The 26,145-nt window shown below is 40.5% G+C and overlaps 2 protein-coding genes across 2 annotated transcripts in view; one reads left to right on the forward strand and one right to left on the reverse strand.

The window, feature by feature from the left end:
- Positions 1–25,901, reverse strand: part of syne1a (spectrin repeat containing, nuclear envelope 1a) — a 126,902-nt gene extending 101,001 nt beyond the window's left edge. Inside the window, exons 1-14 of the mRNA XM_087852137.1 lie at positions 25,805–25,901; positions 23,557–23,618; positions 17,360–17,455; positions 16,690–16,773; positions 9,231–9,251; positions 7,866–7,958; positions 6,046–6,227; positions 5,752–5,948; positions 3,503–3,615; positions 1,808–1,915; positions 1,290–1,427; positions 719–883; positions 480–592; positions 100–268 (exon numbers count right to left, since the gene is read on the reverse strand). Coding sequence (XP_087708263.1) covers positions 100–268; positions 480–592; positions 719–883; positions 1,290–1,427; positions 1,808–1,915; positions 3,503–3,615; positions 5,752–5,948; positions 6,046–6,227; positions 7,866–7,958; positions 9,231–9,251; positions 16,690–16,773; positions 17,360–17,455; positions 23,557–23,618; positions 25,805–25,889 — 1,626 coding nt within the window. The 5' untranslated portion in view covers positions 25,890–25,901. The remainder of the gene's footprint in view (positions 1–99; positions 269–479; positions 593–718; positions 884–1,289; positions 1,428–1,807; positions 1,916–3,502; positions 3,616–5,751; positions 5,949–6,045; positions 6,228–7,865; positions 7,959–9,230; positions 9,252–16,689; positions 16,774–17,359; positions 17,456–23,556; positions 23,619–25,804) is intronic.
- On the forward strand, positions 10,534–12,220 carry LOC148098418 (homeodomain-interacting protein kinase 2-like). Its single transcript, XM_087852431.1, has 2 exons — positions 10,534–11,838; positions 12,167–12,220. The coding sequence occupies exons 1-2, from the start codon at positions 10,663–10,665 to the stop codon at positions 12,218–12,220; spliced, it is 1,230 nt and encodes a 409-aa protein (XP_087708557.1). The 5' UTR covers positions 10,534–10,662.
- Positions 25,902–26,145: the final 244 nt, after the last annotated feature.

Genomic DNA, 26,145 nt, shown 5'->3' on the forward strand with positions numbered 1-26,145 from the left:
CATGTGCTATGTAATGGTAACTATCCTTCATCAACCAATAATTATTATGCAATATACAAAAATTAATTAAAATGTAGGTGAAGGAGAGACTGAGCTTACGATATAGCTGTGAAGCATCAGTTCCACAGATTCCTGTTGACCGTATTTGATGATCCAGGACTTTAGTTTGGACTCAGCCAGACTGAGGAAGGCCTGCATGTGATGTTTGTTCTCCAGAAATTCCATTTTTGCTAAGTGGATGCTAGAAGATGTAGAGATAAAGTTCATCCTAAAAAAGACACAGTTCATACAGGGACATCAGACCTACAACTCGACCTTCTCATACTGCTGCTTTCCCAATAAGCAAGGTTGTGAAAACACACCGACTGAGGTGCCAAATTTCATTCAAATAATCTGTTCTTATCAGAAAAACATTACCACGAAGAACATTAATTTTGTATTCTGCACTTTCAAGGGAGATTAGCAGGAGTTTTGTTTACCTCTCAGCCATGTCTTGGAGCTGGTCTGGGGGAACAGGCACTCCATCAACACTTCTGTCTTTATGGATTCTCTGAAAGACCTGCTGGTGACTTTCCAGGCTCTTCAACACATCCTGTGCAGAGTACACCGAGTAAAGACATGACAACAGACATAAAAATGTATTTATACATTCTGTGTTCATTCTAATAGTATGTTTGATTCTCACACTCTATTGTGCTATGTATGGCTCTGCACTAACCTTGTGCTGCTCCAGAGCTCTATGCACGGTGCTGGCTGTGATATCATGTGCCTGCTGGATGGTTATCTCCTGTCGCAGAGCTTCCTCGGCCTCGTGCAGCCATGCTCCCACTGTGTCCAGAGGAGCTGGCAGAGACCTATCCAGCTGAAGATGCCAGTCCAGTAACTAAGATGGATAAAAACAGATGATGTCTCCTTAAATAATGACCTCATCACACAAATAATTTAATTTTTAATTTCTATAAAAAAAAGAAGGAGACACTAAGTCATCAGCTCTTTATAAAAAACACAACTTGTGTTAGCGCAAATAAGGTAAAAGGAAATAACCTTAAACGATAAATCATCATACAAGCTTAAAAAATGGCTGATTCTCAGAGTTGCTGGCAAAGCACAAAATAAATTCAAATTATGCCTTCTGAAGTCCTTATGTATGAATTAGAACATTGTAAACACTCCATCAACCTCCAGGAGTAGCTTTAAATATCTTTAGATATCACTTTTTCTGAATGGAAAGAAAAAGCTCTGTGTGCAATTCTGAACAGGAGGCGAGTGGGTAATCCCACTGCTCTCACCCTTTTGGAGATCCTTTCCCAGGCCTGTTTGACCAGAGCCTGATCCACAGTCAACATCCCATCCCTCTGAGTAGACTGCAAAGCTCCCTCCACCTGCTTCCTCCTCATCTCCAACTGGACACGCAGACTCTTGAACAGCTGAAAAGCAAAAATCAGTGACTCACAGCTCTTTATCCTCGATAAAAGGATGATAATGAGTGTTCTTTCTCTCACAGGTCATACCCTTTTCCCATTTGCATCTTATCAGATCCTCATATGTTCTACCTTTAAAAACTGTCCCTCTATCTGGCTTTAGACTTTCAGAGCTATGCAATGACAATGAGGATATCCCACATGCTGCTGAATATGGAATGTATCCCGAGGCTTGGTGGAATAAGCCAGATTGACTGAAAACATGACGGCTGCTGCCTGATCCCCACAGTCTAATACCACTGATTAAGCTAATAATAGGAGCGTCTGTGCCCAGTGTGCCCAGTTTAAACACACCCCGCCACAGACACACACACACTCACACTAACCTGGTACTGCTGAGCAAGACTGCCCTCAGTCTCCTGAGCCTGTATTGTATCTCTCTCCAGCTGGTCGAGCCACATCCTGAGCTCCCTCAGGCTCTTTCGCTGCTCTCTCTAGGTGGCCGGGATCACGCAGGAGTGGCAGAGTAAACGAGTAGGAGATTGGGAAATAAAAGAAAAGAGGACAGTGCAGCCCACAAAAAGGAGGAAAGAAAAGAAGACAGAGTGGAAAAAGTGATTGACCGAGATGAAAAGAGGAAAGAAGGGAACAAGAAAGCAGAGCATGCACGGTTAAACATGTGTTCCCCTAATCCTCTGTGTCTCCCTGCAGGACAAAACGTCAAAAACCCACAGCTGCCAACAACACTCAGCTTAGACAGGATACTTTGTCTAAGACCCCCTACGAACATTTCATTGGATTTTAAATAAGCATGACGATAATGCGATGCTGCTAAAAAGCTTGTGCGACAGACCATTCAGTTTGAGAGCTGTTCAGTCTGAATCTATTCACTTGTACCACCCCTCCTGAAGGAAGCCCCAACTTTATTCTCTATGACAGCTCAGAACATGGAAGTAGATCAAGTTAATTCTAAAAGGAAACAGTCTTCCATATTTTACTCACCATCATTCTCTAAATATTTTCTACCCAAGTGTTTATGCTTCTGTTTATTTTTTAAATTCACGCTTTGTCACAGCTAATTAATCTCCAGTCCAAACACCATGAAGTAAGGAAGAACAAAAAGCCCTATCGGTGTTGTAAAACAGCAAAACACGGTGTGACATACATCTGGACACAGCAAACAATAAAAAAGGCCAACCTCTATTCACAAGCTTTCCATCAAATATGCTGTATCAGTGCACACTGCCGATGCCAGAGGCCTTCATTGTCATGCTAATGGGACCGAGAGCCAAAGCACTCAGTGGTAGCATTCATAAATGGTAATATCACATCTTATTATATTGGACTTCCTTCCGTTATCATGGCTTAGAAACCCCGCGGCCCAAATATCACATCGGGTTAGATAAAGAGCCAATATTAGGATACAGGCTTTATTTTGACATGAAAAATCAGTGTTTAATCCCATTCTTACAAAGTACAGTAGGAACTGATACAGCAATCCAATAGAGGAGGCAGAAAAATATGCTTTAATCAAATTTATATGGAAACCGTGAATGATCACGGGTGGTAATTGCATTGCGTTGGAGGAAATTATTGAAAACTCTCCCCTGGGAACCAAAGTGGCTAAATAACCTACCTCCAACATTTCCTCTATATCCCGAGGTGCAAGATCATGCTGCAGAACAGAGTCCAGCACAACAACCACAGGAAAGCAGTCACCATACAAACGCACCAGAGAAGAAGACAAAGAGCGACACAAAGAGAGAAAGATGTACAAAAACGAAACACAGAACAGACAAGACACTGCAGCAGCTCGTTTCAACCTACTTTAAAAACTAGATAGCTTCGAGTCATTAAATAAGAGATTTTAACTAAATTCTGAATCAATTAAATATAAAATTAGACAAGCAGATTTTTCTTTTCCCCCTGAACCTTGAACATTGCACTTTGATAGCTCAAAATGATTATAAATAATACACATACAAACATACAAATACATATACAAAAGACAAACATTCACTATGCAGAAAGAGAGAAGATGATCACAATGACAGCCTATCGAGACCGAGACAGCCGGTTACCTCTACTTGTAGCTGTCCCTCGGAGCCGCTCTGCTTTCGTTCTGGAAGGTGCTTCAGGAATTGGGCTACATATGTCATGACAGATTTCTCATCTGGCTTTTCTACGTCGACATCTGAGACGGGAACCAAAAAAATAAAGTCAGAAGTCAAATAAGCTGGCTGTAAATCCTTAAAGAGTTTTCTCATAGAGAAAAATATCAGCCGTTGATAAGAATCGGCTTGACTGAAGGAGACAAGCGGGCATCTCAAATAAAATCAATTTTCACCATTTCAGATCAGTGTCCAAGTTTTGTTTGAGGGTTCCGCCATGCTGGATCTCATGGCCTAATGCACCTTAATTATGCTGATGTCAAGCTTGATTTGCTGGAGTACATTTTGAAGGGCAGGCATGAAGGGGAGCAGATGGTGTCTGGCAGTGAAAGTGAGATGCACATCTGATGCAAGGACTGACCCAGTATTGTACAGTATTTCTATTCTCTAAAACTTGCCTTGCAAACATTTCCCACAGTATTCATGCCCCATGGTAGGCAACTGTCTCCTCAGTCTTGTGTCTAGTTTAACTTCCCCCTTGTTATCTCATCATCTTGATTTAACTGAGCTGTATTTTGGTATCCTTCTGTTTCCTTCATGTGTATAAATTGTCCTGTATGGTTTCTTAGTCTTTGTCATAACATCTGTTTACCTGTCCTTCTGTTCCTCCTGTCTGTTTTCAAGAAGCTTTGTAGGAATATGTTTTATATTTTAGACATTTGGGGATGACTACTTTTGGGTCCTTCTCCTGCAAATCGTAACAGAAATTTGGGTTTAATGAGTAAACATCCCCTTGTACTGGTGAATGCTGGGGTGGTGGTGAGATTGAAACACCACGCAGCAGAGCAAGAAGCATGTTAGAGGAAGAAACAGGACTTTTTTCAGCTTAGGATGTGTTTGGTATATGTAGGTGTATAATGCACCATGGCTTCAGTGGACTGCCTATCTGCCTCTTTACTGCATTAATCTGTATTTTGTAGCAGAGAGAATCCAGTCTGCGACATAAAATATTATTTTTAAGCAGGGCTCTAGAGTGCGAACAAATTTTTCAATGGTGCGACTAAAGAAAATGTTAGGTCGCACCGGTGCGACCAACTGTTTGAGTAACAAAAAAATAAAAAATAAATACTCTGCAACTCCAAACGTCTCCGTGTGGTCAACAGCAGACACTCATTATGCCTCTATCGTGGTCTAAACCAATCAAAGATAGTCAGGGGCGGGACCTCTCTGATTGATCGTGGTCCAGATATTCATGTAGTCCGTGTGTATGTTTGAAAGTGCAGGGCAGCTGGATAGAGAGAAGTGAGTAGCTTGAATAAAGCGATATCGATTCATTAAATCCTGAATCGACTTTTAAATATAAATGTATTTTTCCAGGTAATTTTCTCAGGTTAAAGCTCACAAAACTATTTCAACAACCACCAAACAGCAAATGAGAGCAGGTTAACGGACTCCACACGGCATCGGGGCTGAAAGCCGACAGCTCACTGATTCTGATGTGTTGGGTCTGCGCTGTGTTTATGTCTTTTCTGCACTCGATTCTGAGCGGCAGGTTTTGCCTCTCTCCAACCAAAATTCACTGAACCAGCAGCAAAAGAATCAACAAACTACGCTTCACATTTGATAAACATCGTCATGAATTCTCTCTTACTTTTGCTATTTTGCCTCTAAAACAATAAAAATCACACTTCATGCACAGCTTTCTCTCTCTCTCTCTCTCTCATGATAAATGCACTGCCCAAGTGCCCCCTCTCCCCAATGCCTTTCAGCGGCAGGCAGCAGCAAACAGGTCATCAGAGGAGGCTGATGTGATGATTAAGTTTAACATTGTCTACAATATTGCCAAAGAGTGCCAAAGCACTTTAAGCACAAGCACAAGATTATTAGTTAATCATTTACAAATCAATATTGTCTGTATGGACAGCAATTCCCCCCCCCCCCCCCCCCCCCCCAAAAAAAAATGTGCACACGTAAAACTGCGGTGTTAAGCGCTGCGGTTGAAAAATTTGGGTGCGCCTAACTTTTGTGCTGGTGCGCCTAAGAAAAAAATTTAGGCGCACCAGTGCAACCATGGCAAAAAGTTAGTCTAGAGCCCTGTTAAGACAATAAAAAGAAATACATAGTAATTTTATGCCTACTTGTAGGTTTGTTGCTCAAGTTTGCTTTTGATAAACTTAATGACAGAGTCACTCCGAAATGCTACTGGAAATGTTATTTACCCTCTGGCTCAAGAAGCTGTGGAATCCCTAACTCAGTCTCGGCCAACAAGAAGGCTTCATGAAGATTTTCCCGATTGGGCCTTCCCCATACTCGTTCCATGTCGACAAGATTAGGCCGGAGAGCATTGATAACCGCGAAGAATGCTAAACCAGTACGCCAGCTGGGGCCAAAGTCCCTCACCTCAAGGCCCAGACTTCTAGAAAGGACAGAAAATTACAAGGTCACAGCAGAGAAAAAACAAAACATAACCTACAACCTGCAGCAACACTTGACCATCAAATCAGACTTCATACTTGGTGGCTGTCTGCTGGACCCATCTCAGTAATGCCTTCCTGGCTCCACCCTGCAGAGGAGGAAGGGTCTTCTTTTTGACGGGTGGGCTGGTAATCTCAGTGCTGCTGGTGGAGCTGTCCAGTGAGGAGGTGCTGCTGGACAAGGTATGGAGTGCTGGTAGGCTACTGGTTAACTCCTCAATCTGGAAGCAACAGAATACCAACTAAAGTCAGGCTTAGCCACAGTTAGTGACATAAGGATATTCAATTCAAGATCAAAAGTGCTACATTTGATCTTGTTAGGTTTTCAGATTCCTACAGTGCGCTTTAGATCACGTAATCTGAAAATATAATCCGTTAGTTTTCTAATTCTATCAGGTCTGTTTGTGAGGCAAATAAGAAGCTCCACACTGGTACCCCACTGGTACTTTATTTTAAAGCCAGTTTAAGTAACTTTATACCTAGTTGATGAGCAGTGTTTTAGTTCTTCTGAAAGTTCAAAGTACCAGAAGTTTACTTATAATATACATAATATATTATATAATATACATCATTAAAGGAGGGAAAAATCATCAATTGTCACCCAAGAGAATTTAACAATAAAGTAGAATTCATCTAGAATTAATCTTCTACACTAATATAAGGTGCACAGATGTTGTCCTGACTAATCACTCAAGTGTCTCCCTCCTGTTTCTCATTCCCTGATTGCTCCTGTGTGTATATAGGCCCTGTGTTTTCTCCTGCTTGTTGCTGGTTCATCTGTGTTGTCTCCCTGCGTTTCTCCCTGTTTATCATGCCCTGTGTTGCTCTGCTCTCCGGCTCCTTCAGGTTTGTTACTTTGGTTCTTAGTTTTTCCTAGTTTAGGTGTGCTAGTTTTGTTCGTACCATCCCTGCCTTTTGTTTGTATGTCACTCGCCTTCAATAAAGCTCACTCACATCTCAGCCAGTGCCTTCATCTTGGGTCCTAATTCTCACTCTCCAAGTTGTTTGCTTAATTATTAGATCTTGTGTGTGACAATCTTTTCCTAACAACCTTATCAGGAATTGTGTCTGCAAATTAGCTGTGGCTTTAATCCTTGTATACATCAGCCGCATTTTACTTAAATATTATTATTTTTTTATCTGTGGTATCATTATATTATATTTTATTTATTGAACAAAGCAAAAATTGTGAATCTGTACGAATAGAGTCAACGGACATATTTAAGCAAGCATGTAAATTATTATATTGGGAGCTCAGTCTGATAATATCCTATCAGGCCTGCAGATGAGCCACAGTTTCTGTTCCCTAAAGTCAGCAGACTCAGAAAATCCATAAATAAAACAAATCAATATGTCAGTAAGTGAAAGTGTACATTTACTAGTGCACTACATTTCCTTTATTGAATATCCTTATGTCTGATGGAGTAGCAGGCATTTATGTGTACTGATGCTGCTACGAGAGTGGAGTATTAAGTTCTGATTTATTCTCTGCATGTCTGAATTACCTGAGGCAGATGCTGTTTATTTTGAGTGTAGGTACTTTTAAAGATTAACTTCTTTTTTTTATTTCCCTTTAGCTTAAATTGCTCATATATATATATATATATATATATATATATATATATATATATATATATATATATATATATATATATATATATATATATATATATATATATATATAACTAGAAAAATACACATCTGCTCTCTCTGCAAACTGGATATTCTCAGCCATGTTAGCTGTCAGGTTATAGTAATATTCACATCATGTTCTTCTTATCACTGCTTTTCAAAAGATAACGCTGAATTATGTGCATTGAATCTGATGATCTAATCGCACTAATGCTGCAAAAAGTTACCTGGAAATAGAGAATGATGGTCCACACCAACCCCAGAACAATAGATGGCCGTCCATCCACGATGTCTGTTGAGTTGATGTTCACCAACTTGATCTGTGTCCAAACGCAGCAGCATTAAACTACACTATTAGAAGGTCTAGATATTTCCAGATCGCAGACTAATCTATCATTTTTTACTATTACCCCAATAAGCCAATTTTATTCAGAAAGTTAACAATAGAGTGTAATGTGAAAACACTGCCCAGCCAAAAAGAACAAAAAAAAAAAAAGCTCAACATCTGGATTTAACTAACCAAAAAAGTAAGCGCCATCCATAGGATTTAAGAAGATTCAAAGCGTTTATTGTCATGTGTACCAAGAAAAAGCATTTCTCTGTACAATTACATTCTTTCTCTGCTGTCCAATTGCTCGAGTGTAACTGATGCTACGAGTAGCTTCTTGTTTCATAAGTAACGATATCCTATCTCATGACTTAAACATTCATCCTCAAGAAATAATTTCCCCCAGGGATCAATAAAGTATTCTGATTCTGATTCTGAAGATAGAAATTATGTAGCTGGAAAAAATCTTGTTTGTGATCAGAGATCACTTAAATATTTGGCGAAATCAAATATAATGAATAAATAAGTCTACTAGTGAAAGTAGAAGCTTTTCCTTATACATATATATGTGAAGGAAACTGATGGGATTAGGACTAAACAACTGTGTAGGGTAAAGAAAACCACTTATCAGTAGCTTTAGTTTAGTTGGGAGCAAACAGGTTGAACTCTGGAACAATGGAAAAAGTGTTATGATTTGGGGTTGCTTTAGTTGATCTGGTTCAGGAATATTATGTGGCCAAAAATACATGAGGTCAGTTGTCCAGGGAGCGTGAACCATCATTTTCACACATGGGTTGATCACCACAGACTTTAAACCTTAACCCTATTGAGAATCTTTGGGATGTGCTGGAGAACTGATCAGACTCAGATGGTGGCACAAACATAATGCATTTATGGACAAAAATAAATATTAGGACATTCATAAGATTATCTAAACCATACCACAGCAATTAAGTCAAATGAAATAAAAGAGCATGTGACTTTTTGGCCAGGCAGTATGTTCAAGTCCTACTGAGATTGAGAATCTCTTTTTCAATAGAGTGACGTAAAAGATAAAAAGCTGCACAAATACTAACGTTACACACATTAAAGCAGGTGAACTTAACATCCAGATTGAGAACAAAACAGCCACAGGTTCAAGCTAATTTCAGTGCATCTTTAAGAGAAATCACATGTAATCATCAGAACTCCTGCATGCAGATGTTTCTGACACAATTTATCAACATCACAAAGAAAAAAGTGGAGCAATGTTATGAATACTGACCGGAGATCCTCTGTACGCAGACTGGAGGCAGATGGAGGAGGAACAGGAAGAGGAGGAGGGGGAGAAAGATAATTCATAAGTACTGGAGATGATTGAAAGCAAACGCCTGATTGACTGTGAAAAGGCAGATACTGTAGCGTCTCTGAGGTGAGATAACTTGAGTGGTTGGCTGAGAGGAGAGATCTATCACTACTACACAGGCAACAGGGATTATATCCAGCAGAGATGGACACAGAGAAAGGGAGAAAGGGGCCGAGTGGAGCAAGAAACGAGAGAGAGAGGAGGCTGTATCTTGTGATATGATGAAGTATTGTATATTATCACACAGAGGGTTGTATTACTGAGGCGCCGCAGCACAACAGGTCATCTAATGGTAATACCTGCCACTCCACACATGTGAACAAGCATGAAAAACGAGATTGGGGGCAGACGAGGGCAACGTGGGGAACCGTGGGATAGAGACTGATAAGAACATATGCAATACATGGTGTTATATTAAAAACACAGCAGGTTATCCTGGCAAATCAAAACAGTAATGCAAGGCTGGAGTGGTTAACAGAGGTATAGCGTGACAACACTGAAAACACACCAGTATAAAATGACAGCAGTAAGCATATACAGTAGCAGTAGTTGTGTTTCTTTGAATAAATTGTACTAAACTCTAAATAGTAAAACTAAAAAGTTATGAAGCTGTGTAAAGCGCTAACAAACTATCCATCCATTTTCTAAGTTGCTTATCCAGTTCAGGGTCAGGTAAACTGGAACCTACCCCAGATGTTTGCATGAAAGGTGGGGTAAACACTGGAGCGGTGACCTGTCCATCACAGGTAACCAATCATCTAAATTTATTATATTAATAACACGTCAAAGGCAACATATTAAATGATGAAACCCAAATTCAACCATTTTTTTTTTTTATAATTTGACTTTGAGTTCTTCTTTTATTGTTTAAATATTTGACACTCAGTTTTTTCACTCCTTGCCGTCTTTACTTTAGTCCATGACATAAGTCATTGTTGATTTTGTCTTCACTCTCCATCCCCTGCCAAGCTGCACCTGTGATTCTGCGGCTGCTCGCTGATGAGTGACAGATAAGATCTTTTCTTATCCTCTGCATCCTTACCCTATCACCTCTGCCTCCCACAGGGCGCCAGCCTGCCCTGTTGAAACACTATTTTTTTTCAGTGTTTCAACTGAAAAAAATAGAATGCCATTGATCAAAAATAGAATGCCTTTGATCCAAAGTAGAATGTCTTTGATCCCTTGTGATGTCATCATCTTGCTGAGAGAAAAACCCTTAAATAGGAGCTTTGCTCTGTTAAACTTTGCTGCTCAACGGACCTTGACCTGACAGTAAGCAAACCCTTTTGGAGAGTTTTGAGAGAATTTCGCGTTACTTAGCAATTCACTGACCAAGCCGACACATTTCACCATGTCAGCTAACCCATCCTTCAGCTCAAATGAGCTTGAAATAGTTAAAGGGAGCATTTTGGGAAACCACTACAAGGTAGAGGCTTTCCTTGGAGAAGGGGGCTTTGGTATTGTAGCCAAATGTCGTGATACCATGACCAACCGAGCTGTGGCTATTAAAGTCAACAAGAGCGACCCTGATATTCTGCAACAGGCAAAACTGGAAATTTTCATCCTGGAGCAGCTGAGAAGGCTGGATCCAGATGCCGCCAACATTGTTAAATGGAACGGCTTTTTCCACGACGGAGAGCGGGTTTGCTTAAAGTTCGAACTCCTTGATCAATGCCTATGGGACTATATAGGGGACCGTAAAAACCAGGGTCTCCCCATAAGCGAAGTCAGGCCAATTTTAGGTCAGCTCACAAATGCTCTGTCCCACCTGGGTTCTGTGGGAATAGTGCACGCTGACCTCAAACCTGGAAACATCATGGTTGTAAACCGCCATGAGTCTCCCATCAAAGTCAAACTTATAGACTTTGGCCTCGCATGTCCTGTATCTGCAGTGATGCCTGGTGACCGTGTGGGGACGGTTGGTTATAGTGCACCTGAAGTTATGCTTGGCCTTCCTTACAATGAAGCAAGTGACATGTGGTCTCTGGGGCTGGTAGCTGTGGAGCTTGGTACAGGGGTGCCACTCTACCCTGGAAATGAAGACTATGATGTTTTGAAATTCATCATAGAGACTCAGGGTCAGCTACCAGATCATGTTCTAGACTCTGGCATGTACACTGAAGACTATTTCATTGAAGACAACGACAACCAGCAGCGCTGGACATTTAAGACTGACCAACAATTTCAGTACGAGACAGGACATGAGTCCCTGGAGACAAGATACATAAAACTGACGCGTCTCGATGACCTCGAACAAGTAATGATGTTTAGACGAGGACCAGAAAATGGCCAACGTTTGTTTGTAAGTTTAATTAAACAGATGTTGGCCTTGGATGCAAACCAGCGCATAACACCGTCGGAGGTTCTCCGGCATCCCTTTTTCAACCCTAAGAGTTCCCCTTGCATTGACATGAGTGCTGAAAGACCACAAAACCCTGTGGTCTTTCAGTACCCTTCAAACTTGAAATGCAAGAGATCAGAGAAAATCAACTGCAGTTTTCAAAACTCGGTTGAATTTTCTCAGCAAGTATTCGTCCACACGTCAGCCAGCCCATCCTTCAGCTCAGATGAGCTTGAAATAGTTGAAGGGAGCATTTTGGGAAACCACTACAAGGTAGAGGCTTTCCTCGGAGAAGGGGGCTTTGGTATTGTAGCCAAATGCCGTGATACCAAAACCAACCAAGCTGTGGCTATTAAGGTGAACAAGAGCCGCCCTGATATTCTGCAACAGGCAAAACTGGAAATTTTCATCCTGGAGCAGCTGCGAAGGTTGGATCCAGATGCCGCCAACATTGTTCAATGGAACGGCTTTTTCCTTGACAGAGAGCGGGTTTGCCTGAAATTTGAACTCCTAGATCAATGCCTGTGGGACTACATACGGGACCCGAATAACCGGCGTCTCCCCATAAGCGAAGTCAGGCCAATTTTAGGTCAACTCACAAATGCTCTGTCCCACCTGGGTTCTGTGGGAATAGTGCACGCTGACCTCAAACCTGGAAACATCATGGTTGTAAATCGCTATGAGTCTCCAGTCAAAGTCAAACTTATAGACTTTGGCCTCGCATGTCCTGCGTCTGCAGTGATGCCTGGTGACTGTGTGGGGACAGTTGGTTATAGTGCACCTGAGGTTATGCTTGGCCTTCCTTATAACGAAGCATGTGACATGTGGTCTCTGGGGCTGGTGGCTGTTGAGCTTGTTACAGGGGTGCCACTCTACCCTGGAAAAAAATATTATGATGTTTTGAAATTCATCATAGAGACTCAGGGTCAGCCACCAGATCATGTTCTCGATCCTGGCGTGTACACTGAAGACTATTTCACAAAAGACAACTACAACTACAACCAACAACGCTGGACATTTAAGACCGCCCAACAATTTAAATACGAGACAGGATATGAATCTTTGAAGACAAGATACATAAAACTTAAACGTCTGGATGACCTCGAACAAATAATGATGTTTAGACGAGGACCAGAAGATGGCCAACGCTTATTTGTCAGCCTAATTAAAGAGATGTTGGCCTTGGATGCTCACCAGCGGATAACACCCTCTCAGGTTCTACGGCATCCCTTTTTCAACCCTGGCCTCTCCAACAAGTTCCCAAGTATCAACACTGAAAAACCACACAGAGTCAATCTCCAGCATGGCATCTTCCACCCTGGACAAAAGCGATAAAAACACAAACTGGGATTGAAAAAGGATATTAACAGCAAATTACACTGGAAATATTAATTAAGCTGCTCCAATAATTATCACTTTGGCTTTTCTTTTTTTTTTTAAATTTTCACTCCCCCCACCCCAACCAGTCGCGGCAGATGACTGTCCCTTCCTGAGCCTGGTTCTGTCGAAGGTTTCTTCCTTTTTAAAGGGAGTTTTTCCTTCCCACTGTCGCTAAATGCTTGCTCATAGGGAATCTTCTGATTGCTGGGGTGGCCAAAACTCTATGGGAAGTAGCAATTCTTGTGAAAATTTAAAAAAAAAAAAGCCTACCAATATTCAAAGCAGAGCAGTGGACACCTTACCATCACATCAGTCCTTTAATCCGACCTAAAACACCATGTTTACAGAAATAAATTCCATACAAATTGGAAATAAATTGTTGTTTTTGATTGTTTATAAATATATAGTGCTACCCTTCAGCCTCCTAGTAGACATACCTGTGTTATAAATGTGAAACTCATCCGATTTTCAGAAAAGTTGACCTCTGACCTTGAAGTCAAGGTCACTGAGATTTAAGCTTCACAGAGATTTTCAGTAGATGCAACCATGGTATTGATTTGAAAAATCTACACAATCACAAACTTGGATGTCCACAGCGCCTCGCCATATACCAAAGATTAAGAGGTGTTTTTTCTAGGTTTTCATAAAGATTACAAAACACAAATAACAAAAATGTCAACGCTATTTTGATGTTGTCTAATGTAGTGCAAAAAAACAAAACAAACCCAAAATTTAATAAATAAAGTAAATAAGGTATATACTACATAGTATGCAAAATTTCAGTGGTCCACAATGGGTCAATGAACAGAATGAAGGAAGTAAGTCTTTTATATGACAATGGTGTAAAAAAGCATTTTCCTATTTATTTGTATGTTTGTCACACTTAAACATTTCAGATCATCAAACATTTTTTTCTTTTTTATGTAAAAAGAAAAATCCTTTAACTGTCCAGTTTTCTTGATGTTATGATGCTTCTACCACTGGTTTGTTATTAATAAATCAGACTTTGGCTGCTGCAGCAGAAAAAGACAAAGAGAAAATGTAATCACACAAATCAGAGGTGCAGATTTACACTTTACCTGAAACAGAGCAAAAGTGCTTTTTAAATAGGTTAATGAATATTAAGTAATATAGGCTAGATGTCTGGACATTACTAGTTTCATTTGGGCCTTCTGGGCCATTAGTCCTCTGGCTTATTGCCAGTTACCAGCCAAATAGCTTGTGTATTTTATTATCTTAGTGTGTTAAAGATTCTAGTTCTTATTCTGGTCAAACTGTGCTTCATTATTTGTTTACAGCACAGCTACAGTTCCAGGTGACTTCAAGTCAAAAGGATACTACATGTCAATGGCCAGCAGCCTGTATTCAGTTTGAATATTGCAGTAAATGTACCTGGATCTGTTTCTATTGGGTTGTGAATTTGGTCTCACTGTTACATCCAACTTATAGAGTGGGATAAAGACAAAAAGAAACAAGAGAGAATGGATTTGTAGTTAGAAATCCAAAGTTGCTTCTGTTTTGCCCACACACATTGATGATGATTTCACATCACTAAGCAGGTTATCAAATGTGGACAGAATGTTTGCAGAATCTTATAATTCTCATAAGATTCTGTTTTTGTGTCATTCAATACAATGTGTTTATGTGTGACATACTGATATGAATCATAGTATCTTATGGAATTCCAAAAATGGCTGCCAGGACAGCTGCCACCACACTGATGTGACACACTACAAATCAACTCTTTGATGCTCTGTGCTGAGTCTGCACAATAACCTGCACTTAAACATTCATTTAATATCACGTACACATATACACATACTGTCCCTCAAGAAGACACTGAGAAAAAATAAAGAATAACATAGAGACTGTAACTTTGCCATAAGTCATAGGTGTCAAACTCTGGCCCACATTTGGCCCGCGAAGCCATACCAAATTACTATTAGAGCTGGCCTACTGGTATTATACAGTTAATATATATATTGTTCAGTATTAAGCTTTGCTTGTTCCACATTCAGTTTTCCAGCAAAACTTATTTGAGTCCATAAGAAAAGATTCATTCTTATATCTGGAGGAAGATTTTTTTTTCAATAAATATTAATGTTAGCCCACGACTTTGTTCCAATTTTGAATTTTGGCCCACTGTGTATTTGAGTTTGACACCCCTGCTTTAGAAAGTCTCAATCTCTCCGTGGCGCTCGTTTACATCCGATTATTACTCATTAAAATAATAATTTATGACTACATTTTTAAAGAATCTTATTTCTATGAGCATTTTGTTGCCACAGTCCAAGGTTTTATGAAACATGTTGCTGGAATCGAAATCAAAATGAGAAAATGACCATGGTGGTGTTTACTACACCATCAGTGATGACCCCAAACCCTAACTCTTCATTCTAACCAATTCAATTTAAGGGAGTCATGCACTGACTTGTACAACTATCTTAGAGTTTCTTACAGGCTGTGGTATGTACTATGTACAGTTACAGCCGACATAACAATTTCAGGATCTGGCAACCCAACCCAGTCTTTTTCCCTAACCATAACCACAGCTTTCAATGACTAAACCCTAACCAGAGACTTTAACTAACCCTAATCACATGATCTGAATGCCTAATCTGTGTCAGTTAGAATTATTTTTTTTATCCCTGACTGTCAAGAACAATTTTTAAAAGAAGACAAATTTACATATTCTGGGGAATATTGTGATAGGTTCAGGGTCATCACCGATGATTGGGGTCTGATTTTGCATCCAGTTTTCATTTACATTTTACACAGCTTCTCTACTTTCCCAGAAGGGAGGCTTTACATCACAGGGTTTCAACAGTTTCCAAACATCAGTAAACATCATTACACCAGCAAACACTTACTTTCTATGACACAGACACGAGACACAATCGCGGATCAGACATAGGCAATCTAAAGCAAAATGTAAATATGCTCTGTGTGTACATCAGCTTCACACACAGAGAGCATATTTACGTTTAATTTTCATCTCTCCGATTTACGCAGCAGAGTGCCCACTGATGTCTCATCTCCAGACAGCAGATTACTGGTTTAGGATTTACAGTTTTAACCCTGTCACACTCGAGGAAGACAAGTCAGTGTCCCCGCAGACGTCAGCTCATACTCATGGCTTTATTTATGTATATCCAAGGACGAGCCAGGCGACACTTTGAGAACGTTTTACTAATCTCATGGAGGGGCAGTTGATGCATTTAGATGATTACATTCAAAACCATATTGAGCGTTTTTTTCTGATGCAATTCTGCCAATGAAGCAGAGAAAAGGAATTTGCTAAGTACTAATAACATGGAGTGCAGTAGGTGTAGTGGCAATCAGCTGAAGAGAGAGAGACGCTGTTCTCCATCTCTTAGAGGGAGCCAAACAATTAAATGTAATGAAGTAGTTAAGACAGAATTACATTTAACAAAGTCTTTGTGGAAATATAAATCGAGAGAATCTACTAATTTCAGGATACCCAAAGGATGTGGGAATGTGAAGACAATGAGAGGCGAGAAGGAAAGAGAAGCGGGTCACAAGAGGTCAAGATTCAATATTTGCGCCCACGAGGCTCCAGATGAGCAGGGAGAGAAGCAGGAAGGTTAAGAAAAAAAGAGAGAAAAAAAACATAAAAAGAAGGCGGTGAACTCTTACCTTTCTACCCTCAAGGAATTTAAGAGCTGTACCAATGTTGGCGACCCAGTGGATCCTTTTTAGCTTCTTGCCCTGTTCACATGGCTGGGAGGAGAAGGGAGAACAATGGATATGGAAAGGAAGCAAGAGAGATATTGAGAGGGAAAGAAAACGGGAGGGTAAAATGTATCAGTACATGTATAAAAAATTAGCACAGTTTAAACAGACAAAGCATAGATGAAAAAAATATAGCATAAACGTTTTTGAAATAATGAGACTCAGAATTCCAATCAAAGACTATAAACAAACGGATCAATAGGACAGAGGCAGATTAGACCTTAGGCAGTATTGGTCAAATGTAATCCTCAAGCCGTGTGTGTCTTTGTCTGTGTTTGTGAACTCTGATCTGTCCTTGTTAATCTAGGCTTTCCCACTCAATTCAAACATCCTAATAAAAGTCAGTCAATAGGCATTTCCATATAATTCTGGCTCATTTCACATTCACTGCATTAAGCCTGCAGCTCACTGGACAAACAAACATTCAAAAATTATTGTATTTCTCTTTTATTGCATCAGCCTGAGCCGGTTCAGTGTGAGAAAGTAGAAAATATAATCCAGAGAGATCAGAGGAGAGGACGTGTTTGAAGCTTGTAGCCAAATCCCATGATGTAGAAATGACCCACAGGCTCACCAGCTTTTGTCCTGAAAGGACTTCCAGCAAGGCCAGCAGCATCACACCATCTTTTATGTCCTCAAAGAGATCGGTCATCACCAGGGGAGGGACATGCTACAGAAGACAACACACACATCATATGAAATAAGTAAACTTAAGTGCAATGCTTAAACTAGAAACATTGTGGTTTTTAACATTGAGAAAGACTTGAAAACACTCATCTGAAGGCAGGTGCATACTTTATAATAACACAATTTTTCCAGGCAAGATATTTCTAAACAAGCGACTAAATTTATGTAACTGTTTGTGCAAAAAAAAAAAAAAAAAGGGGGGGGGGGGGGGGGGGAATCACTGTTTACATAAGTGTTTCATGTCACACAAAGCTTTCCCAGTTTTCTTGGAATGCAAAGAGTAAGGATTACAGAGCTAATAGGTCTAGCAATGTACAGAAAACTTTGAGGTAAGAAGTATTTTTCTGCACATTATCCCCCACAAAGCTGCATAGTGCATACATAACCCTAACATAATACATATATTAAACTGTAAGACATTCATTTAAACTTGTGGGACAGGGATAAAGGAAATCTTCATAAAAAAAAACTGTGCTAGGAGCCCAAACAGAGTTTGGTGGTGCCGTGTATTACTGACAGCTGGATTCATCCATAAGCGCCGGCTCAGAGGACTCTGAACGGCTTCTTTAAATCCTAAAATATGCTGATGATTTCAAACTGTATCCTTCCCATTGACTTCCTCCCTGACCTGACACAGACTTCCAGACTTGAGGAAATCCACATATCTCAGTTTTTCGCCGCCGCCACATCAAGGATTTCTCTTAAACACAGTCACATGCTGGGGCTGAGGAGAGCTTTAGAGGGGAGGGGGAGCTTTCAGACGAGCGAACCATTCACAGGGAGATTAGCAGCAAAGGGAGTGAGTGAAGAGAGGGAAGGCAAAAAAGTAGAGATGTACGCAAGAGTGTGTGTGCAGCCAGAGTGAAAATATATGTACAACCCCAACAAAGTGAAAAGGAGAGAGGGGTTTAATTGAGTAGAAGGAGTGGCAGTGAAAAACATGACAGAGGCAGAGAGAGACAGGACACTAACCTCACGTCTTTCAAATTTAATTAGCAAACGCAGCAGCGCTTCTCACTAATTCCTCTTCTAACGTCGTTTCATGGCTTTGGATATTAGGGTTTTGAGACAGCACTTGTGCCCGTATCATAGCCTGACAGAAGAAGCACTTAAAAAAGATCCCATTCAGAGGGATAAATTATACCATGAGCTAATTGAAGCCAAATTTACCTATTTGTTCATTATAATCCCAAAGCTAATGAGGAAATTTCAGACTAATTACAAAAAAAGAAAGTAATATTCATTCCCTTTGCTCGGCAACATGCGGTAAAAAAAATAAATCACGAACTTAATGAGCTAATTACACATGAGCGTCTGGGTCGTAATTGATTGTGAGCAGAAGAGTTTGAGGATGTGCGTCTGTCTATGCTCTCTTGTTATTCCCCTGGTACATTTGACTGGATCCCAAAAGATCAACAGCATGAAAGACACAGAAGGGGGCAGAAACAAAGAGAACACTTAGAGGTTTCAGTTTGAGCTGCAATACATCCAGTTTGAAAGGACAATAAAAACTTGAAGCCTATTAGCAAAGTCTTTTTAGGATGATGGTATTCTGACAGGGAATTATTGGCACATAAAATCACTCATGTCGAAACATTTCAATTAAAATCATGCAGGACTTGTGCAAAGTCAGCACTGTCATCTCACAGCGGCGGGGTTGTGGGTCTAAATCCATTGGCTGGGGCCTTTCTTGTTGTCATTATCAGCTGTGCTGCTGACCATGTGGAGTCTTACAGGATGCAGAAATGTGGAGCCAAACCGAGCAATGTAAAATGAACTGTTTATTGGCTGGTTGCAATAATCCAAAAAGGGGAACATCCAAAAATATAAACTACAGAAACAAAAGGTTGAACCAACACTGGGGCAAGGAGAACAGACACTGATCAAAGACAAGGAGAGACAGCGTCTATATACACACAGAAGGGCAATCGGGGAAGTGGAAACAGCTGGGGACACAGCTGTACTAAATCGCAGTAGACGAGACGATGGAAACAAAGGACAGCTCTAAAAATAAAGCAGGAAGTGGGACAACTAAAAAGAAGGACTAACATACATTTTGGACTTTTAAATATATTTTCATGAATTTACAACTTGTCGAGCTGATAAAGACCTCATCCTTCACCATTCATACTAATATGTAATAGACAAACAATTAATGTCTCTTTTTAATTTAAATGCCTGGAGTTTTTTTTTAATGTGTTAACAGAAAAATAAATAATAAAAACGATTCACTTTATAATTACAGGGCAATTTAGGCAATAAGTTACCAGAACTTTTCTGTAATTTTACATATTTACTTCTTACAGTTTAAGCCCAAAGAGTCATGCTGGCATGTTTCCTGCATTTAATACAACAGTTTTCTTTATCATGAAGTAAAACTGAGAGATACTGTTGAAATAACACTTTTTAATAACAGTGAAATAACACTTTTTTTTTATATTGAGACATCTCAGGGATTAAATGTGTAGTTAAACATCTTTACACTGATACAAATTGTTGTTGTTTTTTTTACTTAAAATCAAAATGGGTTGCATGTGGTCCACAATGTAAAACGAGTGTGACATCCCTCTCTAAAGCAACTGGGAAGTAGAAACAAAAAAGATATGGCTTTAAACAAACAGATTATTTAAATAAACAAAACCAGGAAGGCCAAAAACTCACAAATACTGGGGCAAGCGACCCAGGGCCATGATATGTGTGGTAGTCTCCCAGACTCGGAAGACAAGCTCATTACGTTAATTAGTCATTTTTAATTATCTGTAGGTGTGAATTCTGAGCATTAATAGTTCTTTGTCTCTCTGTGTTGTAACCCGCCTTTTGCCCTATGACAGCTGGGATAGGCTGCAGTGTAAGATGATGGATAGATGGATTTTTTAAGCTTATAAGCTTGTATGGCTCCTAAACACAAGTATGAACTGAAATGAAATGAAGGAAAGCAACACTGCCGTTAAAAAATAAATAATAAACACAACTTAACAATTTAAGAGGACACCACAAGCAGAGTTAGCTGATTGAAATTTTTAATACTTTGAAAAACATAACAGCAGCTTAGTTAGCTGAAGCACATGCCACGTGCCATGATTTGCTGTCTCTGAACTTCATGTGCACGGGATGTATCACCCTCTCCCCTCGCTCTAACCCGAGAGTAAACACCGAGAGAGGAGCTGGGAGCTTTATTTCTTTTCCTTCTTTAATCTCAAAGAACACTTGCTTCACTGATGGCTGAACTAAAGCTGTTTTCCCGGGAAAACGCCTGAAAGACGGCGAGACCTCCGCAGTTCACACTGGCCACTCTGTAATTAAGCTTTAACCTTCTCAGAAAGGATTTGTCAGAGTGGAAATTTGGGGTCCTCTGACTGAAACCCCTCCACATGTATCACTCCACTACCGGGTGCAACATAAAATACACTGTGAGGAGAGCAATTTTGCAAGTTGAGTGTGACTGCTGTGTGGGTCTAAACGACATCAACCTTTATCTAAATGAAATGCATCCCCTGGAAAAATACTACCTTACAGCTCTCTTATAGTTCACATCTTTGGCGAGTTAATCTGGTGAACTAATGAGAGTCATTCATCTTCTGTATAAATTACCAGCTCCAATACATCCCCTCTCATAGAAAGTCTTTGTCGGAGCCCGTAAGACTTCTTTTGTTATACCTGTGGAGTAGTAAAGTGAGGGGGAGGGCGGTGATAGCAAAAGGAAGCCCTCATGCTATGGCTCAACTCACCTAACGATTAATCACATACCTTTAGGCGGTGAATTAAAGACCTGTGATAACTGGAGTGGCCTAATCATCTGCATAGCCAAGGGCAGGATTTATCCCTGTGAGAGCAAAGCTAAACCAACTGTTAAAGCTTCTCTGTCTTCTATCCTCCTGTCTCACTTTCACACTACTTTTTGCGTATGATTAGCTATTCTTGTGAGAGTGAGTCCATAAGATGCCACATAATCTCTACTAGTCTGCAGAATGATGACTTCCAGAAACGGCTCTCTTTATTTTTTGCACCACCTTTAAGTTGGTGAACCTTTACCCCCTTCTCATCACAACGCTCTTTGAAAATTCACCAAGCCGCTATGACAGCCAAGACATTTTTAAGACAAATATAGGCCAATCAGTATCACTATGGTAACGTCAGGCATCAGGTGGAAGTGTAAGCAGCTTCGTGATGAGCGAGGAGGACATCAGATACGTAATTTGATCAAGTCGGCAGAGGGAAAAGCATGAGGAACAAATATGGTTTTCTCTTCGAGTGGAAGTGTGATGGTATGACTAATCTATTAATTACCCGAATCCATTAATTAAGGCAAATTTAAATGGAATTTTAATGAAGTCTCCGGGATCTTTGTTGGATCAGTTCATTGAGTTTTTAGTGCATGAGTGTTGATATAGCAAAAATGATCTTTTTCCACTTTAGGTTAAAAGATTAGTTAGACATCCGGCCTTCTTGCTGAAAGCTATGTGAGGAAATAAATGCCAATCTTTGGCTCTTAGAGTAAATATAGAAGTAGGACAAAGCAACAACCTCAGGGATGAAAAATGAGCCCATTGCTGAAGTGTCAAAAATTACAGCCCTGTGAATGGCCACTTGAAACTGCAAAAAGAGGTCAGTCTCCCTGGACTCCTGTGTTAAAAATGGTCAGCTTTAGACAGAGCTAAGGTTTTTTTGTTTACGTCCACTTATTTATTTATTTTAGAAACCACCTGGTTTAACTGTGTTTGTAAATGTATTAAAATTAAGACACCGGCTGCTTTGGCGCTGTCTCCTAGGCTTCACATCCCTGAATCGATACATATCTGGACTTTTTTTTACTGTCTGAAGAGGAGGGATAGTGGATATATTGAGCAAAGGATGCTGAGAATGGAGCTGGCAGGGAAGAGGAAAAGAGGAACCTCAGAGAAAGTTCATGGATATAGTGAAGGAGGACATGCAGAGGGTTGGTGTGGTAGAAAAGGATGCAAAGGATAGATGATCTGTGGTGATCCATAAAAGGAGAACCCATAAAAGAAGACAAGCTACTGGATCTACTCATCTACATATTTATAATGCAAATGTGGAATATGTGTTCATTTTCTCAATTTACTCATCTGACCAAAAAAATGTTGAACTACCCCCTCAAAGCTTCGTGGGAATGCCTCTCCATAATTTTCAATCACAAGGAAATAACAAAGGGACTCCAGCTCTGCTCAACTGCAGGCTTGATAAATAAAGTATGTGGTTATACCTTGAATCTTATAAAAAATTCACAGCATTTAAATATTGGGCTGTGTGTGTGTAATTCTCTGCTGGCACAGTCCTGAGACGTGCTTATTTAATATTACGTCACGGTTTATTCCCTTCTGAGTGCTCTTCAAATGAATTTTCAGCTCCACGTCACCGCAGTTCAAGAACTCCACAGCTGTCGTAATCAAATAGGGAACCTTGAGAGGAGCGTCACTGATTGGAGTAACACTTAATTGTGTTGCACTGTGCCATATTTGCCTTGTCTGCCCATTCCTGACATACCATTTAAGCATTAATGAGCGAAACTGATGAGCCTAACGTAGTATAATGCAATAATTACAGGCCCCTCAGCATGCAGTAGCATCAAATGTGTTTGTTTACTATAAGGCACAGACATATTGTCCACTGAGTGGACAAATGAAGAGCATGCTTTAATAAAAAAAACTCTTATCTTAAACAATCTAAATTGGTCCATATTGAGATAGCAAGATTACTAAGATGTAAATTAATGACTCTAGCTTGCAGGGGGAAAAGATATACAGTGTATTAAATGCTGTAATATGAAATAGATAATTAGAGTGAGAGTAAATCCTTGCTAGTAGCTATATGAAACTGACAGAATAACAAGGAGCAAGAAAATCATGCAAGAATGAAGGACCGTGTGTGGTCTGAGCTGGAACAAGCAGTCCCATGACCAGCTCTTGGAAAATGTCAGCACATGCACACAGGATGTAGTAAAGTCACTCACAGTGGAAAAACATGGAGATCGGGGAGTTTTAAAACAAACACCAGCACCAGCTTTTGTGTAAATGGATAACACAATGCTGGCACTAGCAGGGAAACACAACCAGACTTTCTTACCTTTGCCAAGTGGGAGTTGATCCATTTTGTGAATGTCCTTTTCTGCACTGCTTCCTGCTCATCTGTAAATCAGAGCCCAGAGCATTACTATTAGTCACGCGCAATAATAAACAAAGAAAGGATTAAAAACACAATCTTCTCATTGTTTATTGTGAGAGTCGCTTGGGTTTCTAATGCTGGATGGCTGCCTCTTGTTATCTCTGATAATCTTCCTGTCTCTCTAATGTGTCAGTCACACCAATACATACCTTACACTAATGTACAAAGAGAAGGCATTTGACATTTACAGATGGCATTTTCATTATCTGAACTCCTCTTGCTGAGGACAGAAAATTGTGCTCTCGAAAATGCCCTTTAAATGATAGGAGGCCGGTGGTTCTCCCTCTTATCTGCCATGTTCTAGTCATTTCTGAGTACAGTTTAAACATGAAATCTGGTGCTCTGTTCAGGGCTGTGATCAAAATACACAAACGCGACATTACCCCAAATGCATTGGTCTTGTTTATGGCAGCTAACGTAATGAAGGCCCTTTTGGAAACACCCAATCAATAGTATACATGTCTGCTGACGATGTCCCCTAAAAAGGCACTTAACCTGAATGAGAAAACCTAATCAAGCATATATACAATTTTCTGTGCATTTATAGTATGAAATTGTGTGTGTTCTGCTGGATTTTTACCAACTAATGTATAGTTTATTCTTCGTGATATCTTGTGTCAGCAAAATTCAATGTTATGTGCAACCAATGTATTAAAAAAAATTGAACATGAATGAGGTTATCTCAGAGAAATTAACGTGCAGCTGCTACACTTATACTGTTAGAGTGTACAAAACCACACAATCTACCTGGGATTCAAAGCATCCCATCACGCGCATGCAACTGATGTTTTTGTGTGTCCCGTCTTTGCTGAAGAGCAATATCCTTGAGATAAGCATGTTATCAGCGAGAAAGGACGTCTGACACAGTGCCTTCCTCTACCTTAATGAAATATGCTGACGCCTTGATTGCACTCAAGTTGGTTAGTGTGTCACTGGGTGCTGTGGACAGACGCTAACGGGAAGAGGTGTGTCTGTGTCAGAGGGAAGGTACCTTTCATACATAATGCATATACACTCGCACATAGTCATACGTGCCACTGAGCAGCTTCCCGCTCTACAAATTAATCTTTTGATTGGGTCCAAGAGTAATCAAATATTGATGGGCGGTAATATTGGATGAGAATGGGGAAAGATGTTCCCTCCCTCCACATTCTTGAGCGGGAACATGCGTGACGGTGAACATGCCTGCATGTGCATGGTGCCAGCCTCTCAGTCTCAGGGACGAGGTGACTTTGAACCTGCCGCACAAACGCAGTCACTCTTAAGCACACACGCTCATCTTCTTTCAATATAACAATGGGAAACAGCCATCCTTTGCAGCAGCATTTTAACACTCTTGATTACCTTCTGTATCACTTGTCTCATGCACAGTCCCTGATTTCCCACAGCAAAGATCACCTTAACAAATTATCATTGATTCAGTCAAGGAAAAGAATGCAAACTTGGTGCAAACAAATAGACCAGTTGTCAGACATCTCAGAGTATTTCCTTTCTTCTCAACAGTATAGACTGATAATGTGATTTATCCAGAGACAAGCTGGCAGACAGAATGCTGAATATGTGATATCCAAATGAGCAGAGAGGCAGATAGCCACAGGGTCAGGCAGAGAGATAAGGAATCAAGCATTTTGACAGTCAGCCCTCTGTGCTGTGACACCTGCAGTGAGTTGTTACTTGTCTGTTGGGCATGCTTGTTTCACCAGCTGGAGACCTCCACACACACACACACACACACACACACACACACACACACACACACACACACACACACACACACACACACACACACACACAGGCAGATACACACTCACTCGCTGACTCCGCCAGTGTGGAAACGCCCCCTTCAGACGTCTGCCCATTTCACTTTATTCACACACTCACAGCTTCGACAAAAAAACAAAAGCATCCTTCAGGGAACTCTTTGGAAGAAAACTGCACTGCAAAATGCACACAATCATTCATAGTTATGCACACACACATACACATATGTCCAGCAGGCACGTACGGCCCATGCTGCAGTGCCGTTTTAAATCACACACCCTACACACATGCAACACATTTTGTGCACTTGCTTTCTTTTTGGAGTCTCTATCTGTCTCAGCAGGACACACACATGCACACAGCCGCGCACACAAACTGCCCCACTTACCCCGGAGGTATTGGTAGAAGCCGGCCACCAGGTTGAGGGATGTGTTCTTTTTCGGGGAGGCTTCGCCCCCTACTTGCCGTGCCATCTTGTAACCCGGATTATGCCTCAATTTGTGCTTGTTTCATGGGGGCACTGAGAGGACATCAACGACAACCTCTGGGAGAGGCAACACTTGCCCTTGCTCCTGCCCTTGTTGCCCACCCCCCTTTTTTTCGGGGGGAGGTGTCTTTAAAGAGCTCCCTGAAGCACCGGACCTCCTGAGATGACAGCAGTGGAACTGTTGCGCTGAAGTAAAACAGGGAGGAAAGAACCACCCTCTTGTTTCTCCTGTCGCCCTTTAC

Source organism: Neolamprologus brichardi, chromosome 15 (genome assembly GCF_056152115.1).
Source record: "Neolamprologus brichardi isolate AB-2024 chromosome 15, ASM5615211v1, whole genome shotgun sequence".
Taxonomy (NCBI): Eukaryota; Metazoa; Chordata; class Actinopteri; order Cichliformes; family Cichlidae; genus Neolamprologus; species Neolamprologus brichardi.

Bases quoted from the DNA above. Each gene is read 5' to 3' on its own strand.
- LOC148098418 (XM_087852431.1), top strand. From the start codon at position 10,663: ATGTCAGCTAACCCATCCTTCAGCTCAAATGAGCTTGAAATAGTTAAA. The intron at 11,839-12,166 runs GTATTCGTCCAC...TTGAACTCCTAG, and splicing joins CGGTTGAATTTTCTCAGCAA to ATCAATGCCTGTGGGACTAC.